Consider the following 24,929-nt stretch of genomic DNA (forward strand, 5'->3'; position numbering starts at 1 on the left):
GTATTGGTGACTATCAGTTGGTTTGCTGTGAAGATCCATTGATATCCCCCCGTCTTTTACAAACGTAGTAGTATCCAAAAATGTGATTTTAGTGTCAACAATTTCATAAGTGAATTGGATTGATGGATGAATATTGTTGGCATGTGTGATAAAATTGTCTAAATTTTGTTTCGACTCAGTCCATTTCATGTCAACATCATCGATGAATCGAAACCAAGAGAGGGGTTTCAATAAAGATGTTGAAGTTATTTGATTTTCTAATTTACCCATGAAGATGTTAGCATACGAAGGAGCCATTTTCGTTCCTTAGCCGTCCGCAGCATTAAAATAAGATTTCGCTCATAGCAACATGACATTGTAAACAAAAAATGAGCTACGTCTATCATAGGCATAGCCTAAAATCATATTAAAGCATCCCTAGCTTGAAACTTCGCCCTCTTTCAGGTTTAACCTGCTTCATTTAAAACTATCAAAAATACCCAGGAAAATATGACAAACATACCATTTTAGGCCACCTATTGAATGCGGGCGTATTAGGTAGCACGCTATAACTTCACACCTGTATAATACGACTTCAGGATATTCAGGATACCTATATAATTAACCCATCAAAGTTGTACTCATTATTCACAACATGAACAATGAAATAATGCATTTTCATTGACCTTTAACCGGAAGATTCTCGTAGCTGGTCCGTCGTGCTCTACTGGATTTGCGGAATGAGGAAGATGGCGACCGGTTGACTGGAACGAAACTGTATAGGACAAAGGTCAGCAAGTTACAAGTTAAAAGAAAACAATTATCATTTTAGGTGGTGAACTGGAAATTTTCAGAAAAGGTCAAAAATATTTCACATTTAAACTGGAGGGCACACTAGCATCGACAAAATATTTAAAGCGGTCAATTTTGAAAGTAAAAAAGGTTCTTGAAGCACAATTAAATTTTAAGTTAAACAATTTGCAGTGGCGGATCAAGAGTTTTAGGTAATTGTGGGGGGGGGGCAAAAAAATTTCTTGACAGGATCATCGGCGAGGATCACTAAGTGAGTGTTTATCATAATTTAACACACACAATTTTTCAACAATTTTTGTTCTAAAGGTGGGGGCGGCCCCCTCCCCCTTGGATCCGCCACTGATTTGATTAGAAATTTACCATTAAGAAATGTTCAACTTCTATGATTGTAGGCTTTGCATAGGAGAGACGACACACACGTAGAATGGTTATAAACCAGTTGTTTTTCAGACCCTCTACATATGAGACGTCGCTAATGCTCCATCAATATAAAACATTAAAAAAAGACAAAGAAAAAAAGCTGCTCATGCAACACTACTTCAGACTTCCAACACCCAATTAACTTGATGGAAGGAATGCATTATTGCTTAAGAAACAGATCGTCTTTTGATTATGAGCACGTGAAGACAATTCTGTGCTTAATAAAACAAGTATTCTAACCCTAGTTTTGTCTACACACGTGGTACAAGTATATAGTATCAAATCAAATAATACCCGGGAAATAGTTCTATTTTGGGTAAGGGGTCAAATCAAAGTTCAGCAGTGTAGGGAGTATTCTCTCTCACTCCACTAATGATCTATTATGTCCGTTTTCCAAAAAAATAATCAGAAAGTTGTTCATAAGTAAGTGTTGCCATTGACAACGTAGACGTTGGCGACAACAAAGATTACTATGATGTCAATGGGCTTAATATCATCCACTTACAAGAGGGTATTAACAGGTGCGCTTCCAAAGATTTAAGAAAGGGGAGTCCACACTATTATTTGTTCCTTTTACACAAACCTTAATTAAATTGTTCTAAAAAGATTAATCAAGGGAACCAAGATTCTAGCGGAAATCAAAATAATGTAATCCTGGGACAAATACCAGTCATGGAAAACAGACACACACAACAAAGCACTTAATTAACCAAAATAATACATGCAAAGAAACAAAGGTAAATGAAAAAGGAGGTTCCCACAGCGGAAGTCATCATGGATTCGACACTAAATAAATGGATTTTCCGGAGTCCTTTGATCTCGAGATATAATTGTTTTAAATGTTACACTTTTTTAATTGATAGGCGACTATATCATGTCATAAAATAATATATAGAACACCAGATACATGTTAACTGGTGTCATTGTCAATATTCATTATTCAGACTATATTTACTGTCTTAAAACCAGTACATGGCGGGAGAAGCAACAACATTGATTGATTGACTAATGAGACAGACAATGTCTGACTCTTTCGTGTTGTATACATGAAAATTGTTATGCAATGTACGCTTTATTTAGAAATAGGAAGTATCGGTATTAAATTCTTGATTAGACATGCCTTGGGTGAGGGGCTAGAAATATATATGCATAGGGTAGGGGACCAGACCCAGATATTTTAAAGGGGGTTCAGGCTATCATTTTGCTTGTTGTTGCCCAAATTTTGCCCAAAATCTTTAAAAAATCGAACACATTAGGAGAGCAACCCTCCAACGCCTGGAACGCTCGGTCTGAATCCAGCACTTCTAAATATTTCAGTACGTTACAATATCCTTATAACTGTTTATTCAGATACTGTTCTATTATAGTAAAAGACAGACTTTGGGCCAATGCATGACAAGCGTATCTTATTAGAATGTATACGTAATTCCTTAAAAAAACTACGTATCGCCCCTCAAGCGTGTTTCAGGCGTTAACACATTTTAAAGCTTTAACAGAATGCCAGTCGACGCATTCGAATAGCATGAATATACATAAACATGTCGGGGGAAATAGTTGTAAATGACTTTATGAAACCCGTAACGTTATTTAGAACAAAGGTTGTCGCCTTACCGACCTTTCTTTATTTACCTGTTTCTTGTGCGAAATGGCAACTGCGTGGCTTTAATTCTGGAGATATGTATCGAATTTATGTCAAACATTACACAGGAAAATTTGCAATATATGTTTTCCTTTGTATAAAACACATGGAAAAACATATATAGGACCGATATAGAAATGGATGTTTTATGCATTTGAACACATGAAACAACATATATGACTCAGGGGCGGATTCGGGCGGAGGCGTGGCGGGCGTGTGCCCCCCCCTAAAATTTTCAAAGTATCGGTTGTCAGGGATATATTTAGGCGGTTTTATGTTGAAACTTTAATTTCTCGCTAATTTTACCACAAAAGATATGTACATTGCACCTACTCCAAAAGAATATTTCAAAATTTAACCTAAAAAATTTTTACTGTGCGCCCCCCCCCCCCAATCTGAAATCCTGGATCCGCCCCTGTGACTTCAGAAAATAAAGTTTTATAAAGTATTACAGGAAATATCACAACTGGACATATATTCATTGTGTTGGTTGGGGTTGGTTATGTCTAAAGTCTGCCAAAAACATAAGTTACAATATTCCCTTCAGGACGCTTTGGGTTGATTAATTTGTAAGAATTCATTTCATTCACTTTGTCATAGGCAAGCCCAATGTACTCTTCAATTTGTTTCGATTACCTCCCTTTTTATAACTTTCGAAGACTTATTGCGGATTATAAGCATATTAATAACTAAAAATAAAAGTATGCCATTTGAATTAAAATATATGTACACAAAAGAAGATAAAAATAATAGTCGGATTAGACACGTTGCATTAGGTTTTGCCATTAAATTATTACTTTGAAGTAATACAGCAATACAGGTAATGTAGCCCCTAATAGCAAAGACAAATTCAAATTCTTGTAATGGATCCAGTTTAATGTGAATGTCTTATATCTAAGCACCCATGTATGGTAGTGTACCAGACCTGTTCAAGGAGCTCGAAGAACTTAAATTTTGGAGTTATAGGAGACAAACCCAATGGAAACTTGAGTAGTAAATCCACGTGAACTTTTTATACCGTGACGATAAGGTCACTTGTAAAATTAGGTCAAATTCCACATATTTAAAACGGATTCAGTGGATTGTTTACTTTAGACTTTCACCGAAATGACCTAAAGCTGACCTTGTCAAAGGGAATTTTATTAGGTTTACTTAGTTACATACCGTCAATGTATTCCACAACTGGAAAATTTAATACATCAATAGTATTTTAATTGATTGATTAAATACATCGTACTGAAAAAACTTGCGACGCATTTTCTAATTTTGTCACATACAATCTATACATTTTGTATTCATCTATCAATACTCAAAGAAGAAGATGTTCTATGCGCGAAATTTACTAGTAATTGGAAACCTCTTTAACAATTCAAATCCTGGATCCACCACTGAACGCCACAGCTATATACGGGACCACAGCTCATGTCAGACTCCAGGACGGAAAGAAAAGTGTATGGGAAGGGCGGCAAACAAACGGAAGTCATCGGTCAAGTTACATGATTTCATGATATTGATTTGTATAAAACCACGCGTAAGAAACAGGTCAAGTTACGGATGGAAATATTTAGTTAAAGTATACATGAGTAACACAGGTGTACAAAAATAGACACTTCCGTGAGCATACGTTACATACATTTCTAGTAGGACGTGTTTCAAAGCTCTTTAGACCAGTTATAGTTTAAAATTGATAAACACATGCCCAACATAAAATTTCAATAAAGTTAAATAAATAAATAAATAAATAAATAAATAAATAAAAAAATAAAAAAAAAAACCAAAAAAAAAAAAAAAACAACAACAACAACACAACACAAATAAAAAAAAAGTTTGTTCAAAGATTAAACGAGGAATCCAGCCTCAACAAAATACGAGGTAAATGTTATGCTCTTGGTCTATAATTGTATGCATGCTTATACATTAATGATCCGAGACCTAAAAATATCCCAAACACTTCATAACATTATTTGTTGCTTCCAGTAGCGGATGTAGGGGTGGATTTTGGGGAAAACACCCATTTGGTAAAAATCTTTTTTTTTACAAATGCAATTTCTTCAAAATGTTCAATAATATCCTGGAAATCTCTCTTACGAATCTCCGCACAAGTTTGTCAATGACTCTAGCTAAAAAATAAATTTCTGGATTCGCTCCAGGTATCTGTAAAAATTACTATTCGCGAACCTTTTTAAGTTAAAAAAAATAAACCACCACTTTTTGGAAAATGTATTTTGTACAACTAGGGGTTAAATTGACGCGTGATAATCTAGATATCTCCTCACAGCATCCGCTCCTGGTTGAATATGAACCTTACTGCAATCAAATTGCCTAATATCATTAATATATTATTCGCCAATAATCTCTACACTACAAGAGGTAAGTTAAGCAAAGGATCATATGATCGACATTTAAAAATACCTTGTCAGGCAGCCATCCGCATATGTAAAACTATCAAAATCCATGCATTTATCTAGATAGGTACATGTACGCATGTAATTACCCTCCCCCCTTTTCCCCACCCTCTCCGGGATGTTATACATACGACCCAATCGATGTACCGACGTACATGTTCATGCGTTAGAAAGAATAAATGAAATGACAACACACATTCCTAATTTTCTTCTATCTACATTTTTCCGATTTGCAAGTCTTCCAAACACGGCAGTATTTAAAAATATTCGAAAATTGATTGAACTAATCTACACATTGATCTTTCAAATACAGTTAAACACTGTGTACATCCATTTTACAAGGTACAAGTAGAACAAACTTTGATCAATCAAGTTATTTTAGACACGTGTTACCTTTTATATCGACACGACCCCTTATAAAGTGTTCATATCTGGCACACTGACCCACTCAAATCACATGTTTCAATTGTTTGTAAATAAATGTCACGTGGATTCGATAGCCAACCAAAACATAGATATAATCACACCTACCCACTAAGCCATGTGATTTTTACTATAATACTACGCGTTTTTCAAACACAAGTCAGTTGTGAAAAAGGATCGAAAATATATAAATAATAGAAAACAGTTACGTATGGTTTGATTTTTACTTTCAACTTTAAAAATGAATCCAGTTTTACTCGACTGGTTGTGTACGATTTTACTTGGATTTATTACTTTTGTGTTAACGTATATCTTATACAATTCGTCGAAAAACAAGAAAAGTTTGCCACCAGGACCCTTTGCTTTGCCAATTCTTGGAAATATCACCCAGTTGTTTGGAAAAGACTTGCACATTGCATTAACAGATCTTAGTAAGATTTACGGTGATCTAGTATGGTTACAACTGGGAGGTGAAAAAGTTATAGTCATCAATACTATGAATGCAGCTGTAAAGAGTTTCGTTCGACAGGGGCGGGTGTTTTCCGGTCGGCCTAGGACACGGAAAACAGTGGAAGTCATGCTCGGAGATGGACATGATATTTGTATGAATGACGTAGGACCAGAATTGAAATTTCACAGAAAAATTGTTCATCACTTCTTAGCATCCCAAACAAAAAATGGAAAGGATAAGCTTGTGGGCATTTTGACTCAAGAGGCAGAAGATTTCAATAGGACACTGAAAAGACTATCAGAATTAAACAAACCTTTTGACCCCAAGTTTGACGTCGCCAGAGTCGTCGCTAACGTCTTGTGTCAGTGTATTCTGAACAAACGGTTCCCCAAAGTGGACGAAGATTTCCATACTCAGCTTAGAATAGTCCAAGACATAGTTGATAATATAGAAAGCTTCAATATTGTCGATATGATCCCAGTCTTAGAGGTAAATTAATCTTCAGAAAAAGGGGGGTCATGGAAAGAGCATTTTAATTCTATCCTTGAAAATCTAAATGTTATTAAGTTTTTGTCACGTTTTTTTATTATTATTATTTAATAGTTTATCTGTAAGTTGTACTTTAAAGCTTAAGACGATATCTTTTAATGTCCAAGTGTTGGATTGTGTTTTACGAATTTTAATAATCTATGCTGGTTTCTATGCAATAAATCCCTTCTTTCTGAATTTAAACAAAATAGAATTTTCAAGGTCTTGTTTTAGAAATTTCATTTGTAAATCAATCGGTTTTTACATGCATATATTGTTGGAGTTCGGCTTTATAAAATACAACAGTCGGATTAAGATTGTACCAAAAAAAAAAAAAAAAAAAAAAAATCATAAAAATTACACAATATCGAAAAAGATTGCAAAGGATGAAATAAGGATTTCACAACATTGCATTGCTTTTTTTTTGCTGACACGAAATTTCATCACGTATTTAGGATGAATACTAATTATAAGTATTATGCAACCATATAAGTTGTCATATTAAACAAGATTGAAGTGATGAAAAATGGGACATAAGGATTGGTACATTGAAGGGTATATCCCGATTAGTGAATTTTAACGTTTTATTGTTTTAAGTACGTATACGAAACTAAAGTGCGACATTCGTACCTATATCATGGAATAACATCCGACTCCTGATTCTCCTTAATAATTAATACGTACCAAGTACAAGGTAATGGAGCCATCATGGCCCGACGTTCGTACAACAATAAGCTTCAAACATGGTTCTATTGAATATATAAAATCTTTTTAGCATTTTCTTTCGGAATGTGGGAAAAAAAATTTAAAACATTAATATTTTCAATGGGTCTCAGTTGCTGCATTAACCCTTTGTACTTGGGGACGCATTCCCGAGGACGGGATAGGTAAATTGATTATGTGGTAATATGATATACCAAAAAATAATGAATGGGTTGACAATCCGCGGGAAAGTCATTCACAAAATTCCGATAAGAGGAGTATTTAAAACTGACAATATCCGACCTTGAATATTTCGGTGTTTGTTTACATTTACCACTCCTAAAATAGGTAAATTGTCTCACTGGAGGCATTCCGGAGTTTTTAAAATGTTGAACACTTTTTATGTCTATTTTCGATTATAAAGCATATTTTTAACGTGTTTAACGTGATTTACAGTCGTTCAGTGGCACAAAAGTGCATTTAATGTTGTAAATAAATGTTCTGTTCAAGTGGAATTGCGTTTGAACTGATTATGTTTCGACTTTGGCTTGCGCCCAATAAATTGAGATAAACCACTGCATTACAATGCATTCTATCGCATTATATTTCAAAACTATTTGATTCAACTCAAACAATTAAGAAAACATAAAATACGAATTTTTCTTTCTTTAAATTTGCGGTTTTACAGGGATAGATCCAAGAACTTTAAAAAGGGGGTCACAGGCCACCATTTGTACAGTGTACCAAAAGTATGTACAAAGTTTTCCTAAGATGAGCATACCCCTTTTTTTCGTTAACACTGGTTGATCCAAACATATATCTTCACGACGTTGGGGGTTCTTGTAATTATATTTATGTCTATGGATCATGCATCGTCATGTTTAACAAACACGCGCACACCGAGGCCCAGAAATGACACTGAGTGAAACCACCCTTTTATTAAATATGATGCATAACGGCAATCATGAATGCTTAAAGGAAAATATAAATTGTGAAAAAAAGTGGCATACTTCGTGCATGTTACACACGTACGAAAGAATCTTTGAAACGAAGAAATAAGAAATATGATAGATAGAAAACTAATGATCAGATCAATAAGGCTGAGAAGTAGTAACATTTGGTATCCAACGTCGTCATAATCCTAAACTTCCGGGGTCATAATTTTAATCAATTCTTTATCTGCGGTCTTTCACCCAGAATCCGAACGTGTTAACAAACACACCGTGACCTACATGGGGAAAAGGTCACAGAACCTTTGATCCAATAGAAAAACATCAATGAAAAGACATTCACTCTTATATGATGTATAACGGTCATTTCGTTTCACCTCAGTGACAGGTCATGTGGCCTACTTCTTCATTGATCCAGGTTTCCTCATAAATCTTCGATATAACTCCATGATATGCAGAGGTCATTGTACGTATAAAGTACTTATAATGGCGGACTGAATCACTCTCAAGGGTCAATAAAACCCGTGCCTGTTCGTCTTGAATGGTCACTAGTGTGTTTACAGTGTTGGTGAACTCATCAAGGATACGGGACGTCGATTATTTACGAAATATGCACTCTAGATATAGCGACCACCTTGAGTCATGCATGTGATCATGCAGCTCGACTGGTTTAGAACCAGTCTTTCAACATAATTATCAAGGGAGCTGGTATCAAGAATTTGTGATTGTAAATAGGCATACACGAAGTATTATCAAAGGAAGAAAAAGCAAGTTTAAAGATAGGAAGTTCGTGTACATGTAAGGATACCGTTTGCACCTCGTGTCACCAAGCCATTGTTAAGCAAAGCTAGGCTTTAATTGAGAGAAACTTTCCCAGCTGCTCATTTACTTTTGTTGCTTTGTACATATTATTTTGGTTATTTTATGTACTTTGTTATCTGTGTCTGTTTTCCTGGTCTGGTCTTTGTCCCTTGATTACATTCTTTTAATTTTCGCTAGAATCTTGATTCCATTGATTATTCTTATTAAACCGGACAATGCTTTCATTTCTAAAGCGGTTCAGTTAAGCTAGGTTTCTTCCCAATGCAATTCTAATTGATTTGGACCTCAATGACCCTTCTGCGTATGTCTTTTCTGCTTGTAGCATTTTCCTATCCCAAGCTGGAAGAGATTCAAGACAAGCCTTGCAAAGAAAGACAAATGGATGACGAATATCCTTAAAGAACATCGGGTAAGTTAAGTACACATGTACTTGGAGATATAACATGCACCGATATAACCAAACACTCATTATATAATTTTGTATATTTGCAACAATGAACGAAGCTAATATCATATTTTTTGTCGATGATGTGTTTATTTTGAATGGTTTTTAGATTATTTTGCTTTTAAAATGATAAAAAAATGCTTGTTGCTTGATATTATTCTGAATCGACGAGACGGTTAAAACAGCAAGTAGATACGTTTTGCTTCGACCATGTTCGTGTCTATAAGAAAATGAACTCTGATCAAATTTCCACACAGTGCAAATTTTCTTCAAGTTAGGTGAGGCTGACTGTCTCTTGTAAAAAAACCCATCATTAAACTTTTAAAATCACGCATTTACCACAAAGGTAATCATTGTATCCGCCTTTTTGCTAAACGTCCCACATATCTGCATAATTTGAATAAAACAGAAAATAATTCAAATATCAGTTGATGACCTATTATTATTTTTAATGAAATTAATTGCAAACCCAACGCTAAAACAAAGTTTCTTTTCACGACTTCGAATATTTTCAACTTAAGACCCCTTTGTGACATTGTTTCTGGGCTGATTGATTGATTGATTGATTGACTTATATGCCTGATCGCTACGTTATGTATATAGATCGTTTTTGTATCCAGTTTTCACATTGATGCCTGTACTTAGATTTTCACGTATTTATTTGGACTTTCCTATCGTTGACACTTGTACTATTTGCCGATATCTTACTGACTGAAACTTCGATACTGTTAGGGAACAATAGAAATATTATTGATTATATAATTACTATGGCCCTTGGAAAATACCCCAATATTTCTTATTTTACTTAAACATTAAAATGGAAGCCCGTTGTAGAATTTGCTATATCTCCGTATTTGTTTAATAAATACATTTACATTCTTTTTCGATAAGCACCTCTAATTGAGCAATATTTTTTTTTCTATATACTCATTTAATCTTCCTTCAGGAGACCCTTTCTGAAGGAGTAACACGTGACCTTGTTGATACAATGCTGAATCTTCAAAAAGAGGCAAAAGAGAAAAACAATACAGAGGAATTGGAACGTTTATCAGATTGTAGCATAGGACATATTGTGTACGAATTGTTCGGAGGAGGTATCGAGTCCACTACGATGTCGATTCTGTGGTTTATTATTTATATGATTCGCCATCCCGAGGTAGGTACATTTTGTACATGTATTTGTACAAACGGAACAAATCAGTCATTGCCACCCCACTAAAAATAAACAAGAAATTATTCTTGAATTACAAGCTTGGAATATAGCTAGCGACCCGCGGACCAAAGTAGTTCTATCAACCAGGTGGCGTTAAAAGTTTGTTTGATATCACTTGAAATAAAGAAGAGTAACTCCTATATAAATTGTCTGAGTTTCAAGTAAGAGTTAAATGTAATATTATTTCGGAATCGGATGGACAAAGTAGCGAACTTGTATCAAATTAAAAATATTTTATATACAGTTGCAATGATAATATAATTTATTTGGTTTATGCATAAAAAGTTTGCAAACTACTTCTTTGCTGGAACATTGACCATTCATTTTTCATTATCACATATTTATATTTATGTTCCAAACATCACGTGTACATACATATACTGTAGTAAGTTTAACAGTTCAATGTATTTTGTTTTCATTTGAAGTGGCAAGATCGGATATATAATGAAATCAAAGAAAACGCAGGTGAGAGTGGCATTCCGTCCCCTTTCGATAGAGGCAGCTACCCAACACTGGAGGCTTGTATTAAGGAGGTCTTGCGGATAGCCTGCGTACTCCCCGTCGGATTCCCCCACAGAACGATGGCGGATACAGAGTGAGTTCACCTTGTTAAACTCTATTCACTTTAAAACTAGTAAAATTATAATAGATATAACACATTGCGTCACTTCTGGTACTGTAACCGATTCATATTCAAGTTTGATCTGGATCAGTTATTATTTTACTTGAAGGGCTCTTCCGTGCTAATTACTAATTAGTACTTTCCTGAGGTAAATGCAACATTTTCCGGTAAAATTCTAAATTCTAAATTCTTACCAAGCATGCTCAGAAATGAGACTAAAAGGATTTAATGAACATTTTGGGTTTCACAAGAATTCTGAACTGCCTTTATGCCCTGGTCCCATCTTTCCTTACCGATGGCTTCCGATTATTAAACAAATCATCTCCGATCCCCGACCACGAATTCACTATTTAATTGTAAGTATTTGTAAGAATCAGGCAAAAAGGTAAAAATCAGAACCATGCATTTCAAAACCCCACCGAACTGAAATATAATTTCACTCAAGGATGCTTTCTCTGTTTGAAAAGACCATTATTTATCTCTGCATCTTTGGATTTGCTCGTAAATTTTTCTGTAGAGTATTAGAAAAATGAGGTTTTTGACAGAGTTATCTGCCCTTAAAATGTTCATTTACAGTTGCAATTCTATGAAATTATATCTTAGTGCACCAACATGATATGGAAAATTTTGTTTTTTTTGTCCTTTGATTCTAATTGTGCAATAGTCAAATTACACTATCATACCATGATTCATCCACAGCCTGATTCTTACTAAGACTGACACTTAATAGATAGATTAGATTCGGTGACTATGCAAACATGTAGTAATGAGGATTGTGCAGTATGGGAAAAACCACAATTTATGATAGTGTTTATATTAAGAATATAATTGACATATTTTAATATAGGCTTAATTTATTCTGTTTTAAGGTTCAACATGATATATATCTTTTATACTGATATTGTAGAAGAGCTATTTTCGGTCCCTGATTGTTCGGAAAAAGAATATTTTCCTGTCACTTCCCATACCTATTATGGTATCATGCTGATGACGTCATTGTCGTCCATAGTCGTTTCATATCCGAACAATAACTCGAGTATACCATAAGACGCCATACTAAAAAGAAAGCTGCATTGGTTCTTGGGGTTGTGACTTGAGTCGTTTAGGAATGTAGGAAAACATGGGCATTAAACATCCATGGTTTCCGGATATCAAAAGTTGGTATTAGTCAATAAATATTTTTGACATTGTACAGCAAGATGTCATATCACACAAGGAAGGTGTGGATTGAGTTTGCAATGCTGTATGAAGCTTGAACAGTACATGATTAGTGTCCTTAAATGCTGTTCAGATGATGACCTCTGTGATCGTATCAACCTGAGCTCTGTGAAGCAGTTTTTTTGTATATAATTCATTGTAACTCGTTGTCTTTGTCCTAAAAAGGTTTTATTCACCAATTTCATTTCCAGTTTTGTTTTGTTGATAAATTGGAAACATTCTACAAGTGAGAAATTTGTTTCTTTTAAAGGATAGATGGGTATCATATTCCAGGAGATACCATGGTGATTATGAATATTTGGGGAATACATCATGACGGACAGGCGTGGAAAGATCCATACGTATTTAATCCAGGTAATTACTGTGTAAAGGCTTGACATTTTACTATTTTTCTGTTCTTGCAGTATGAAATCTGTAATTCTTTTATCGTTGACGGAATAAAGTCCAGTTAGAGAATGTTTCATCAAAGCTAAAGCCTTTTGATCTTGAACTTAAGTGATATTTGTTTGGATTGATATTTGGTGACATCACATGCCCTTTCTATTTTGTTTAGTGAATCATTGAAAAAGATAAACCGCAAAAGACAGTCAAATAATCGTTGATAATGTCAGAAATATAAAAAAATGAACTGATATAAATATAATGATAAAGAAGTATTATTATAGCATATAATGTACTAAGAGTAATCAAGGGAATCAAGGTTATAGCCGTAATCAAAAGAATGTAATCCAGGGACAAAGACCAGACATGGAAAACAGACATACACAACAAAGAACATAAAGTAACTAAAATCATACATACAAAGTAACAAAAGTAAATGAGCAACTCGGACTCCACTAAAAACTGGGAGCACGGACCAGGTGCACCGTCACTGGTGTTTCGTTTCTATACTATTCACTTCGATGGTTACGGGGTGGAGAGAGCATGGGTTTGATCGATCCACGACCGAGTCACGCCAAAAGACTTTAAAATTGGTAGCACGCCGCTGTATTTTGGGGATGGCTCAGGGTCAATATCATGTGTCAGGGATGGGTAACATTCTTACCTGTGAGCCGTTGCTTAATTATGTGAGCTAGCAGAGTAAATTAAGAGTCCGTGTATAGGACGTTAAACCACAATAAATCAATCAGTCATTTCTCTACTACGATTGTATTTAAAAACAGAATTGAAAAATATGGGAAAGGCGTTAAAAATAGAACTTAAGTATAGACGTGTGTTTTGTCTAGAAGACGGTAACCCCACGCTGAATTGAGTGGGCAGTGTATTTGTCCATTTCGCCTAAATACCCAAATAACATTTTAGAACGACAGTTATTTACCTAAAGGTACTTGATTAGTAACAGTACAAACACTGGGGGTTATCTTACATATAGGTTAACTTTGTGTGGGTTTGTTTGTCTAAGTTTGAAAATTAAATAGAAATAGTATTTGTTTGATAGTATAGATGAAAGAGGATATACCTTTGTTAGTTATCAATGTCGTGGTGTAACCCATATTAAGGGATAGCCTCTGACATTGCACTAGACTTGTCCTTCGAACTATTGTATTATCTGGATAATAACAGTTTGCATGTGACTTCATTTGCGCTGGACCTGGTCCCCGTTTTATGATATTGTATACTTTAGTATCTACAACTGTATCCGATTAAAATTATACCTACTAACTGTCCCATTAGCTGCATGTAGGGTATAAAGCACTCAATTCTACTTTCTGATCACCTAATCGACTTGAATCTTTACAGTATTATTATAAGGAAAATCCATTGATTATGTAATTATCAACTAACTAAAACAGGAAGTAGAGTGGAGTGTTGTTAATGCAAATGTGATTCCTTGTATTTTCGTTCCCACAAAAAATGTAGTTTAATCCAAGTATCGCCGTGTACTGCTACAAGAATATCATGTGCATTATAAACTGTAAGAAATATTCGCGAAAACTCTTTCCAACATTACTTTTCAAAGCTATGTGATATGATAACATATGTAATGTGCGCTTAAGTTTTACTTGCTTTAATGAAAAGCCGTATTGGTTTGTGGTGGGTTGATATTCGATAGGACCTACAGATCAATGTGGCCAACAAGACTTATACACACAAGATGACTTAGTCGACCTGTGACTTCATTTGTCCAGAACAACAATATTAACGATGAGGTCATTATTATATAGTCCCTTGACCTTAATTGATGGTCTATATGTTCAATTCAGATGTGACTACACTGGTATTTACATAAGTATATTGTCCAAATAGTAAAATGACCCGTTTGTCTCTTAGTCCATTTACCCTGTCCACTATCTTCTGATTTAAACTGATCCAATCATATCATTCAATAAATCAGGAGGTCAATACTCGCCCCGGCGTTAATCTAATAGTGTCATAGTGAATACGGTTCCTTTGGACTTTAGATTTTGTTCACGATCAGCTACTTGCTAAAATCTCCCATTTTCGGATTTTCTGCGTATCACTCCGCTAAACTAGTTGCTATGCTTTTCTGAATCAATTCTCTACTGTCGCATTCCATTGGGAACAAATTGTGCTCCTCTACTTGCTGGCATATTCCTTCACTCTTATAAGGCTGACTTTATAGCTGGTCTGATCCAAAAGAAGGAACATCATTTAGCTAGATCCTTTAATCTCAGTTTTCGCTATATAGAACATCTGCCGCTGTGTGGAGCTTGATTCTAAAAATAAGGCTCAACGACATTCAACCTATATATATTTGAACTGGAATAGACCCATGTAGCTATTGATTTGTAACTTGCTTTTAATCACTGGTTATTTTATATAGTGATGTTGAATTGTTCTGGGCAGTAAATGAGAGGAATAATTTTGGGCTACCCAAGTTCAGTGTCTTAGACATTTGGCTTTAATTACTCAATATTAGAGACTGAAAACATGAACTGAACCTCCCATTTGTTTTAAGATGACTAGTGATATGTAGGCGCTTGAGGGTTTTAATTTTGTTTTTAGTTGCAACACATGAGTTCAACTCGCACACTTTGTATAAAAAGTTGTATATCTTTTTTTGTTTCAGAACGATTTTTGCATCCGAATCGAAATGAAAGATACAGTTATCTTCCTTTTGGTATTGGTAACAGGGTGTGTCTTGGTTCAGTCATCGCAAAGATGGAGGTGTTTTTGTTTTGTGGGTGCCTTTTGTCAAAATATTCGATCAAAAGTCCAGAGAAGGAGCCACTTCCGGACACCAAAGGACTTTCTGGACTAACAATGCGACCACTCCCGTTTAAAATCTACCTTGAGGAGCGGACTTGATAAGAAGACTTTTCGAACATTTTGTCTCCGTCCAAACCGATGACAATGCAGCTATTATCTAACGTTGTGCAATATCATTATGTGTTCAAACAAAACAAGGTACGTTAATTACCTCCCTTGTTCATGTTTACTCATTCATGAATGTAGGTTTTATCGATTTGTGAAAAAGGGAGCAAGGTAGAACTGCGTTATGTTGAGAGGGGGTGATTGTGAAAGAAACTTCATAATAAATGTACTTGTGAGCGACTTTTTTAATCAGTTTAGTGTGGAAAGAGTGCTGGTATATGAAGTTGGTCCATGGGCGAATTTCTTTTGCCCGAATCTGAAACATGATTCTGAATCATTTTCATGTTTCACTGTTTCTTTTACTTGAAACAGAAACATGATATCGAAACATTTGAAACAAAAGTGGTTGATGTTTCAAACTGAAACACAAACCGAAACCGGTCCCGATATTATTTTGCTTCGCTACCAAGTCATTTTGTTACTTTTGAAACATGTTTGTTTTGATACATTTGAGAAACTGTAATATGTTTCCGTTTCTGAAACTGAAACATGTTACAGTTTCTCAAATGTTGTATTTTTAATCACGGAATCATGTTTCTGTTTTTTGAAACATTGTACTGAAACATTTTTCAGATTCAGGTAAAAGAAATGCGCCCTATGTCATACTGATTTTTGTGCATACTATCCGTGCTGACCTCCGGTGTAAAGTGGTTCAGGAACATAAAGGTACAGAGCAGTTTAGTGCTGGAATGAAAAAAATAAAATATATATCTATATGAAGCGATACCTGATTTTCATTCTAAATTTGGAATGGTACATATTTTTGTAAAAATAAAACCTCTCTGCAAGCTGTATACATAGTGGCGGATCCAGGGGGATTGTTGAAAAATTGTGTGTGTTAAATCATGAAAAACACTTACTTCGCGATCTTCACCGGTGATCCTCTCAAGATTTTTTTGCCCCCCCCCCTTTTACCTTAAACTCTGGATCCGCCACTGATGCAAATAGATTGAAGGGTAAATTGTAATCTAATCCATCTGGTACTTAATGACAGTAAAACCTTCCAAAACAGAACGGTACTCAAGGGTTTGTATGGTGCAGAGAGGTGCTCGGTATTTACAGGGTTTATTATTGTATTGAAATTGCCATATAGGGACTTTAGAAATAATCTGGTTTAGACAGGTCCCCGTTTATTCAGGGTTTGGCTTAGACAGATATCCCGTTTATTCAGGGTTCGATTTAGACATCGTAACCTCTACACAGGAGATTGACCATCAACTGGAATTCTAATAGTCTAAATGATACCACAAATCGTATAAATAGATAGGTTTTAATTTTTTAATTTGAAACTTTTACGGAAAGACTTTACATTTTGTAAATCATTACGAGATACTCAGAAGAGACTGCACCTTTGTTATAAGAAAGAACGTGGGCACTATATGACAGGATTTTGTGACTTGAGTAATTTTAAATTTGATTGTATATGTACATGTTGTATATTTGAGATTATATGTATCAATGTGAAAAGTTGTACAAAAAAAGTTTTATGCAGAGAAAAAAAAACCATTACTTGTTTTGTTTCATTTTACAATTTATTCATTGATGCATGTTCATCTTTTTGTTGTGTTTTAAAATCCTACTGTTGACCAATAAAATAATGCTAATCTTTCTTACTGCTTTATTATTTATCAAAATTTCCAATAATAAAAATTTCGAAATCCAAAAAAACATGGCTTCCATATTTGGATAGTTTTGGGTTTGAGTACTTCTTGTATTACTTTTGTATTTGATGATGGTGTTGAAGGGTTACTATTTACCATATTATTATGATTGGTATTTTTGTATTTGGTAAAATCAAAGTTTCCACATTTCTAGCCGAATGTTCATGTCTGTCGTCAGTAACCCTAATCTATAACCAAACTCCTTGTTTCCCAATCGTCACAGATTCATTGTTGTCTCACATGAATAATATTATGGTGACTTTGTCGATTTGGGATGTTTGTCCACTATTTCCATGTTGCAGCATGCTATTTGGTTAGAAAGGAATAATTTTGCTCCTTATGTCAAATGTTGTTCATTAATGTGTCTTCATGTCGTTGACTTTTTAGTTTATTTTGAAGGAGTGTCATCGTTCTGTTACCGTGTGGATTTTATTACCTTTGGTGTCGATCGGGGCCTTACAGAGCTTACTTGAAGGTCTGTTTACATTCATTGAAGATCTTTCGGTGACCTCTGTAAGTATTTACTTTTTATAGGGGCTATACGATTATGCATTTGTAGCGTTTCATCATACCTGTTACTTTTTCTAATGTATATACCCTTCTGAGACTGGCGATCGGAATTTGTTGAACATTTTTAAGATGAATTTACACCATACATGTACATCTCACATTGTTTTAAATTTATCAATGTAGTAACAGATTTACGCAATTTCATAGTTAATCGGCGGCAAAAGTGAAACTTGGAAGGCAAATGTAACATTTCATTCATACGAGAAACCAAATGTTTTAAACGCTGCTGTCTGAACCTCGGAACCATGAGTTGACGAAGAAACCATGCATCTACAAAGGCTCCATGAGTCTACAAAGGAACAATTGCCACTTATATTTTTCATATTTTGAGAAAAAACCCGAAAAGCATTTTTTTTTTGTATTTACGGCTAACGAATTAATTAAAAAAAAGAAAAAAAAACCAAGGAAATGAAAATCATATAGTATTTAAATAGCTTTTTTTTTCAAAAGAATTCATAGATGAATGGGGTACGATTTTCGAAGACATAAAACAATAGTTGAAAGCAAAATGCTCAACACGTGTAGTTTACTTTGAATCGTGATCATTCTGATTAAAAATTGTAACTTTTATGCTGTTTCATACAACACCTTAACTTGATTAAATACCTGGTTAAATGTAGATTATCGCTCATGAACTCCATTCTACCGTTAATTTAGAAGGCATGTAAAATGGCATCGAGTTTGCTGCCACAACCATTGAAATCCAAATTCTGATTAGCCTATAAGAAAGTTCTTATGAACAGAAAATGAAATATCGTGTGTTTGATGTAAAATGTCATGACTGAATTGATGCAGTATGTCCGGTCTCTTTTTTTATTAAACGTGCTGTCTTTGTGACATGGATAGGCTCATATACTCGTAATATTGCAATGCCTGCGATATCGTCCTTGAAACACACATAAATAATTCAGATGAAAGTGACGATTTATTTTTACAAATAGGATCTATAGCAACATCTATGTAATTGAATACGTCTCCCATTTTATATTTACTTTAAATGTTGTAAATAAATCTTTTTCGGGACATTGTCATTTAATTAAACTAGTTACGTCAAAACGTTCTACCTTCTATTATGATACATTACATTTTAAATTTATTTATACAGAATGTATGATGACCTACATTTCAGTATGCTTTAAATAGAGATATTCTAAAAAAAACTATTGTCTCTTATAGCTATACTAAGAAAATAAATTTAAGTAGTAAAATTTTCAATCATAAAAGGACATTACAGAACCTACTGAGGAATACTTAAAGTTCCCTGTCACATTGAGGAATACTTAAAGCCCCTGTCACAAGTCACTGTGCTTCTTTTTTAAATTACAGTCCTTCTGGCCATATTATCACTGGTAATTTTGAAATTCGTTGAGAATGATACCTACGTAAGGTAGTTTCTCATGGTCCAAAATTCAGAGAACCACAACGTCTCTAATGGAAACTTAATTTCAAAACATAATGGATGCTGTTGAAGTATAATCAAAGGAACCAAGGTTATAGCGGTAATCAAAAGAATGTAATCCAGGGACAAAGACCAGACATGGAAAACAGACATACACAACATAAAGAACATAAAGTAACTAAAATCATACATACAAAGTAACAAAAGCAAATGTGCAACTCTGACCACTAAAAAATGGGAGCATGGACCAGGTGAACCGGTAGGGCAAGCGTCCTCTGCTTTTCAAGAAACACCCGCAGAGTTGCTCATAAAGTCAAGTTCGGGGTAGACAAACGAGGAAAGGAAAACTATGACACGTTGAATAAATCAGTTTTCAAGGTGCAGATGGATACACCATGGCGTTTCACGAGTTCATGATGACGACCATAAAACTTCTGTAGTGATGAATTTAATCTTGTAGCAACATAACCTTGTTCCAGAAGCCTTTTTGTTAGAATTTTAGCGCAATAAAAAAAGTCTGCGTAGTTTCGGCAAGCTCTGGCATTACGAATGAGTTGTGATATGAACACTCCATACGCAGGTGCTGAAGGGATGTTGCCACAGATTATGCTAGATCATAGATAAAGAGAGAAAAGGACAAAGAACCAGAAACCGAATCCTTGTCAGAATGGATACGTACCATCCGATTGTTGGTATGGAATCTTATTGACAATCTCCCGACATGTGCCAATAAACCACCAAAATCCATATCAACGATGATGAGGCACTTGAATGCCTTGTCTCGCTACATGAGAAATATATTATCGTCTCTACGGACAAAACTTCAAGCAACATTATATTATTTGTTTGTAAAGCCCATTATCCCAATTGTCTTATTAAGGAATTGGGTATTGATAATAACAACCAACATAAGATTTAAAAACTAGATTTAACCCATTATTTAGTTGGAAATGCCTATACCAAATCAGCTGTTGGTGTTATATTTTGCCAGATTTGCTATGTACTTGACTTAATTATAACTTAGCTGTTACCCTTATTTCCAAGTATATAGACTACACAGGGAAAATAAACATACAAAACAAAGAACATAAAGTAACCAAAATAACACGTACAAAGTAACTAAAGTAAATGAGGAACACAGACTCCATCAAATTGAGACTGCATTGTCCATGTTCACCGGTAGGGTTAAGTCCTCTGCTTTATACAATTTATTGAAGAAAAAAAAGAAACATCCTACGTACAATCTTTCATGGCGTGCTTACAACAATACCTTATTATCTTTATTTGAGTATTGTTTTTAATATTTGACCAAGTTAAATGTGAAATAACCAACTTTGGGCAGTTCAGGCTTCATGAACCGCGAAGCAGTTTATGAACAAGCATAAACTATCCTAAAGTTAATTATGCAATCATAACTTGGTCAATGATTAAAAACAATTCTTATAATTTAATTTCTAATCGATTGGAGTCAGAAATAAAGATTTGTTTGTAATTATTTGAATTCCGGACTGCGGACCAATCTACGTTAATGACGTCACATTACCAAGTTAACTTATGGAAAAATAATTTACCTTGCCCAGAATTGAAATTTTCAATCAAAATTAAATTATTAAGCTTTAAGGGGGTATTTTAAATAATCAAGCCTGGGTTTCATTAAAAAAATATCTCAAGTCGAGAATTTTCTGAACTGTTGTGTTTTTCTCCAATCGTCCATTCCAAGAAAGGATTTGGAGAATAACTCAATTTTCATTAGCGGGCACACAAGTCTTAGAAGGCTTAGATACCAGCAACATTTATCAATTTAATTCATACTAAAATTTTGAAACCCCGTTTTGAGATTTTCTTTCGATAAGTGGAAACAGGGATTGTGCCAAAGAGAAGTTAACGCAGTTCAAAATAAATCTGAGTCCAATGTAATAGCATTTAGTAAAATTTTTTATCCGTCTCTTATTTGATTAACGCTTCACCACGTACCAAAGGGCATCAATTAGAATCCCTTCCATATTAGGTTTAGTATGATGGTTTTAAGAGCATCGATCACCAAACAGATTAATTTCGATTGTGTTCACTATTGATCTTGAACTTATTGTGTCAAGATCAAGATCAAGCTGAAAGATTTCTAATTACTGTTAATATACTAATGAGTAAAAAAAATCTCAAAACTGTTTTTCTTGGTTTAACCTTTTAAATTTGACACACGAGTTCTGACTAAATTGACCGTATTTTTTGGATAAGATATCGAGTTATTTTAAACATAGTACAGTTAAACAAACGTTTTAATTGGATAAATTTGTACGGGCGAATGGCTCGAGATCATGGTTAATGGGTAGATCCACGTTTACTTCTACGATTATTCCGATAGTATTGCACAAAGCTATCAATCTCCACACAGCGGCCACTACAATATATATATATATATATATTGGTTAAAATCATCTCTTTTTGATTGTTCTAAAACATACTTTTCTCTTGATACAGAAGAAAACAAATCTAGCAGTGCACACACCGATTATCTTGTTTTCTTGTTCTGATCACTTCCGTTTCGAATAATTCATTTCATTATGTTTTTTTTGCTGTTATTGATAAAATGTGTTGTACTTGATATGGACGGAGCGTTAGCGACGTCATATTGTGCAGAATGTAAGAACAGTATGAATGACTAAAACTAAAAATATTTTGACGGAAGTGAAGAAATTTGACTTAACAGGTACTGTTAAATTAGACAGGTATTGATGACTCGAGAGCCAGTGTTTGACTTGACAGGTTGTGTTTGACTGGACAGACAGTATTTGACTGGATAGGTCATGTATGACTTGACAGATAGTACTTGAGTTAATGGGTAGTGTATGACTTGACAGACAGTACTTGAGTTAATATGTAGTGTATGACTTGACAGATAGTACTTGCGTTAATTGGTAGTGTGTGACTTGACAGACAGTATTTGACTTGATAGGTAATGTATGACTTGACAGACAGTGCTTAAGTTAATGGGTAGTGTATGACTTGATAGACAGTGCTCGAGTTAATAGGTAGTGTATGACTTGACAGACAGTGCTTGAGTTAATAGGTAGTGTATGACTTGACAGACAGTGCTCGAGTTAATGGGTAGTGTATGACTTGACAGACAGTGCTTGAGTTAATGAGTAGTGTATGACTTGACAGACAGTGCTTGAGACAGACAGTGCTGAGTTAATGGGTAGTGTATGACTTGACAGATAGTGCTGGAGTTAATGCGTAGGTAGTGTTTTACAGGCTTAGACTGCTGTTTGGACTATTCTCCATTTTTGAACTTCTTATGTTAACGGCATTTGTGTTAAACGATTTTGTCATCTCCTTCATTTACATCTACCAAACTATCTCTTATACTATGGGGTAAATACGAAAATAATTTTGTGAAGCAGTTTTTTTTTGGTTGGAATCCGATCGTTTTAATATTAGATATATGACACGACAAAAAATGAACACAGAATATTATCGTCATATAAACTTGTCATTCACAAATGATTAATGTAAACCCAACGGATGTATATCGTTTAATCACTAACCGTAATTTGAAATATTTAAATTTATGAATGAAAACTAATAGTTCATGACGACCATATTGGTTTTAAATCGCATTCCACTGACTTGAAGTACAGACATTTCTTCATTAAAGCTTATCTTTTGGGTGACAAAGCACTTTGATCTGTATACTTATCGCTAACCTTAAGTTCAATGTCATCTTCAATTTTGCACGTATCGTTTCGTAAACATGGCAAAGTTTATATTTTCAAGAGACTTTCAACGTAAAAACCAGGCATGTCCTATGATACTGGTTGCACATAGTAAATTTTGAACATATTTTGTTTTGGAAACATGAGTTTGTGATTTCTACATTTGTATTGGCCGAAGAAGTTTTTGCCCTCCACTGCCTGTGTATTCCATGGACAACCTCTTAAGTGTAAGCGTTTGTAAGAATGAGGCAAAATGGGAAAAATCAAACATGCATGTCAAAACCCTACCAATCTGACAATGTAATATCACTCAACGACACCTCCTATATTTGAAAAGACCATTTTTTAATCTCTACATCACTGGCTTTGCTCGTAATTTTTTCAATAAAGTGTTAGAAAAATGAGGTTCTTGACAGAGTTATCTGCCCTTGAAATGTTCATTTTCAGTGAATTTCAATGAAATTGTAACTCAATAGTCCAGCATGATATGGAAAATCTTGTCTTGGTGCAAATAGTCAGATTACACTATCAAAACAGCAGGTTTTTTTCATACAATGTTTCACCCATTGCCTGATTCTTACAGATTCAAATACTTAATTAGTAGTTTAAGGTCTGTTAACATGACAAAATGCCACATCTAAGAAAACTGATAGAATGACAAAATGCAATATTAAAATTATTCAGTTTCATTGGGTTGCATTTCTCAGCACGAAATTAAAGTGTAGCTTTGTCTGCAACATAATTTTTTTCGTTTGTCAAATGAAGAAAAAAAATGAATAGAAAACATTAACATTTATGTTACATTGTCTATTTAATACTATATTTAATTATCAATATTTTAAAAGTTATGTGATCAAACTTTTAAAATCAAAGATTTACAAATGCATACTTTAAAAATTGAAATTTTGCACAAATGTTTATCAGTAGTTTTCAGTTGAACAAAGCAATTATGTTTTTATTCAGTATGTTATTAAAACTATCGTTTCCCTTCTTCATTTAGTACAATACTTGAATGTGGTAAATATTTCCATTTAATAAGGTATGGTGCAAAAAAAGGTATTGGGAAATGGAGTATGGGGCAACATGGGAGATTGCAAAAGGGTTTATTGAAAACAAGGAGTATGGATAGGGAAGTATTGCGGAATTGGAAATTGAGGTTCGTGGTATTGGGAACAAATGGACAGGTGTATTGGCCAAAATAGATATTTGGAAATTGGATTTGGTACAAAATGGGATACGGGGAAAAATGAGGTTTGGAAAATGGGGTACGGGGCAAAAATAGGAGTATGAATAGGGAGGTATTGCGGATTTGGGTATGGAGTAAGAATGGGGCACGGGGAAACATTGAATATTTCGGAATGAGAGATGGGGCAAAATTTGGGACATAGGGAGGGAGAAATGGGTAAACTGGATATTAGGGATTGTGGTTTCTGAGAATGGGTTTTTGGTCAGAATGAAGTATTGGTAAATGGATTGTGGGGCAAAAATGAGGAATTAAGAAACGGGTATAGGGAAAAATTAGGTATTGGAAAATTAGGTTTGTGGGGGATTTGGGATATTCGGGACTTCAGTATGGGGTAATGGATTAATGGAGAATGGGGCATTCAATACATGATATAT

General features: G+C 34.5%; 1 protein-coding gene across 1 annotated transcript; it reads left to right on the top strand.

Annotated features, from left to right (window-relative positions):
* The first annotated feature begins 5,818 nt into the window (after window positions 1-5,818).
* Window positions 5,819-17,576, top strand: LOC148613145 (steroid 17-alpha-hydroxylase/17,20 lyase-like). The gene is made up of 6 exons (XM_088586341.1): window positions 5,819-6,619; window positions 9,455-9,541; window positions 10,524-10,733; window positions 11,216-11,385; window positions 12,881-12,984; window positions 15,662-17,576. The coding sequence occupies exons 1-6, from the start codon at window positions 5,921-5,923 to the stop codon at window positions 15,898-15,900; spliced, it is 1,509 nt and encodes a 502-aa protein (XP_088442467.1). The 5' UTR covers window positions 5,819-5,920; the 3' UTR covers window positions 15,901-17,576.
* The last annotated feature ends 7,353 nt before the right edge of the window (window positions 17,577-24,929 follow it).

Source organism: Perna viridis, chromosome 6, assembly GCF_037379345.1.
Source record: "Perna viridis isolate PV_CMFRI_1.1 ecotype Kerala chromosome 6, ASM3737934v1, whole genome shotgun sequence".
NCBI lineage: Eukaryota > Metazoa > Mollusca > Bivalvia > Mytilida > Mytilidae > Perna > Perna viridis.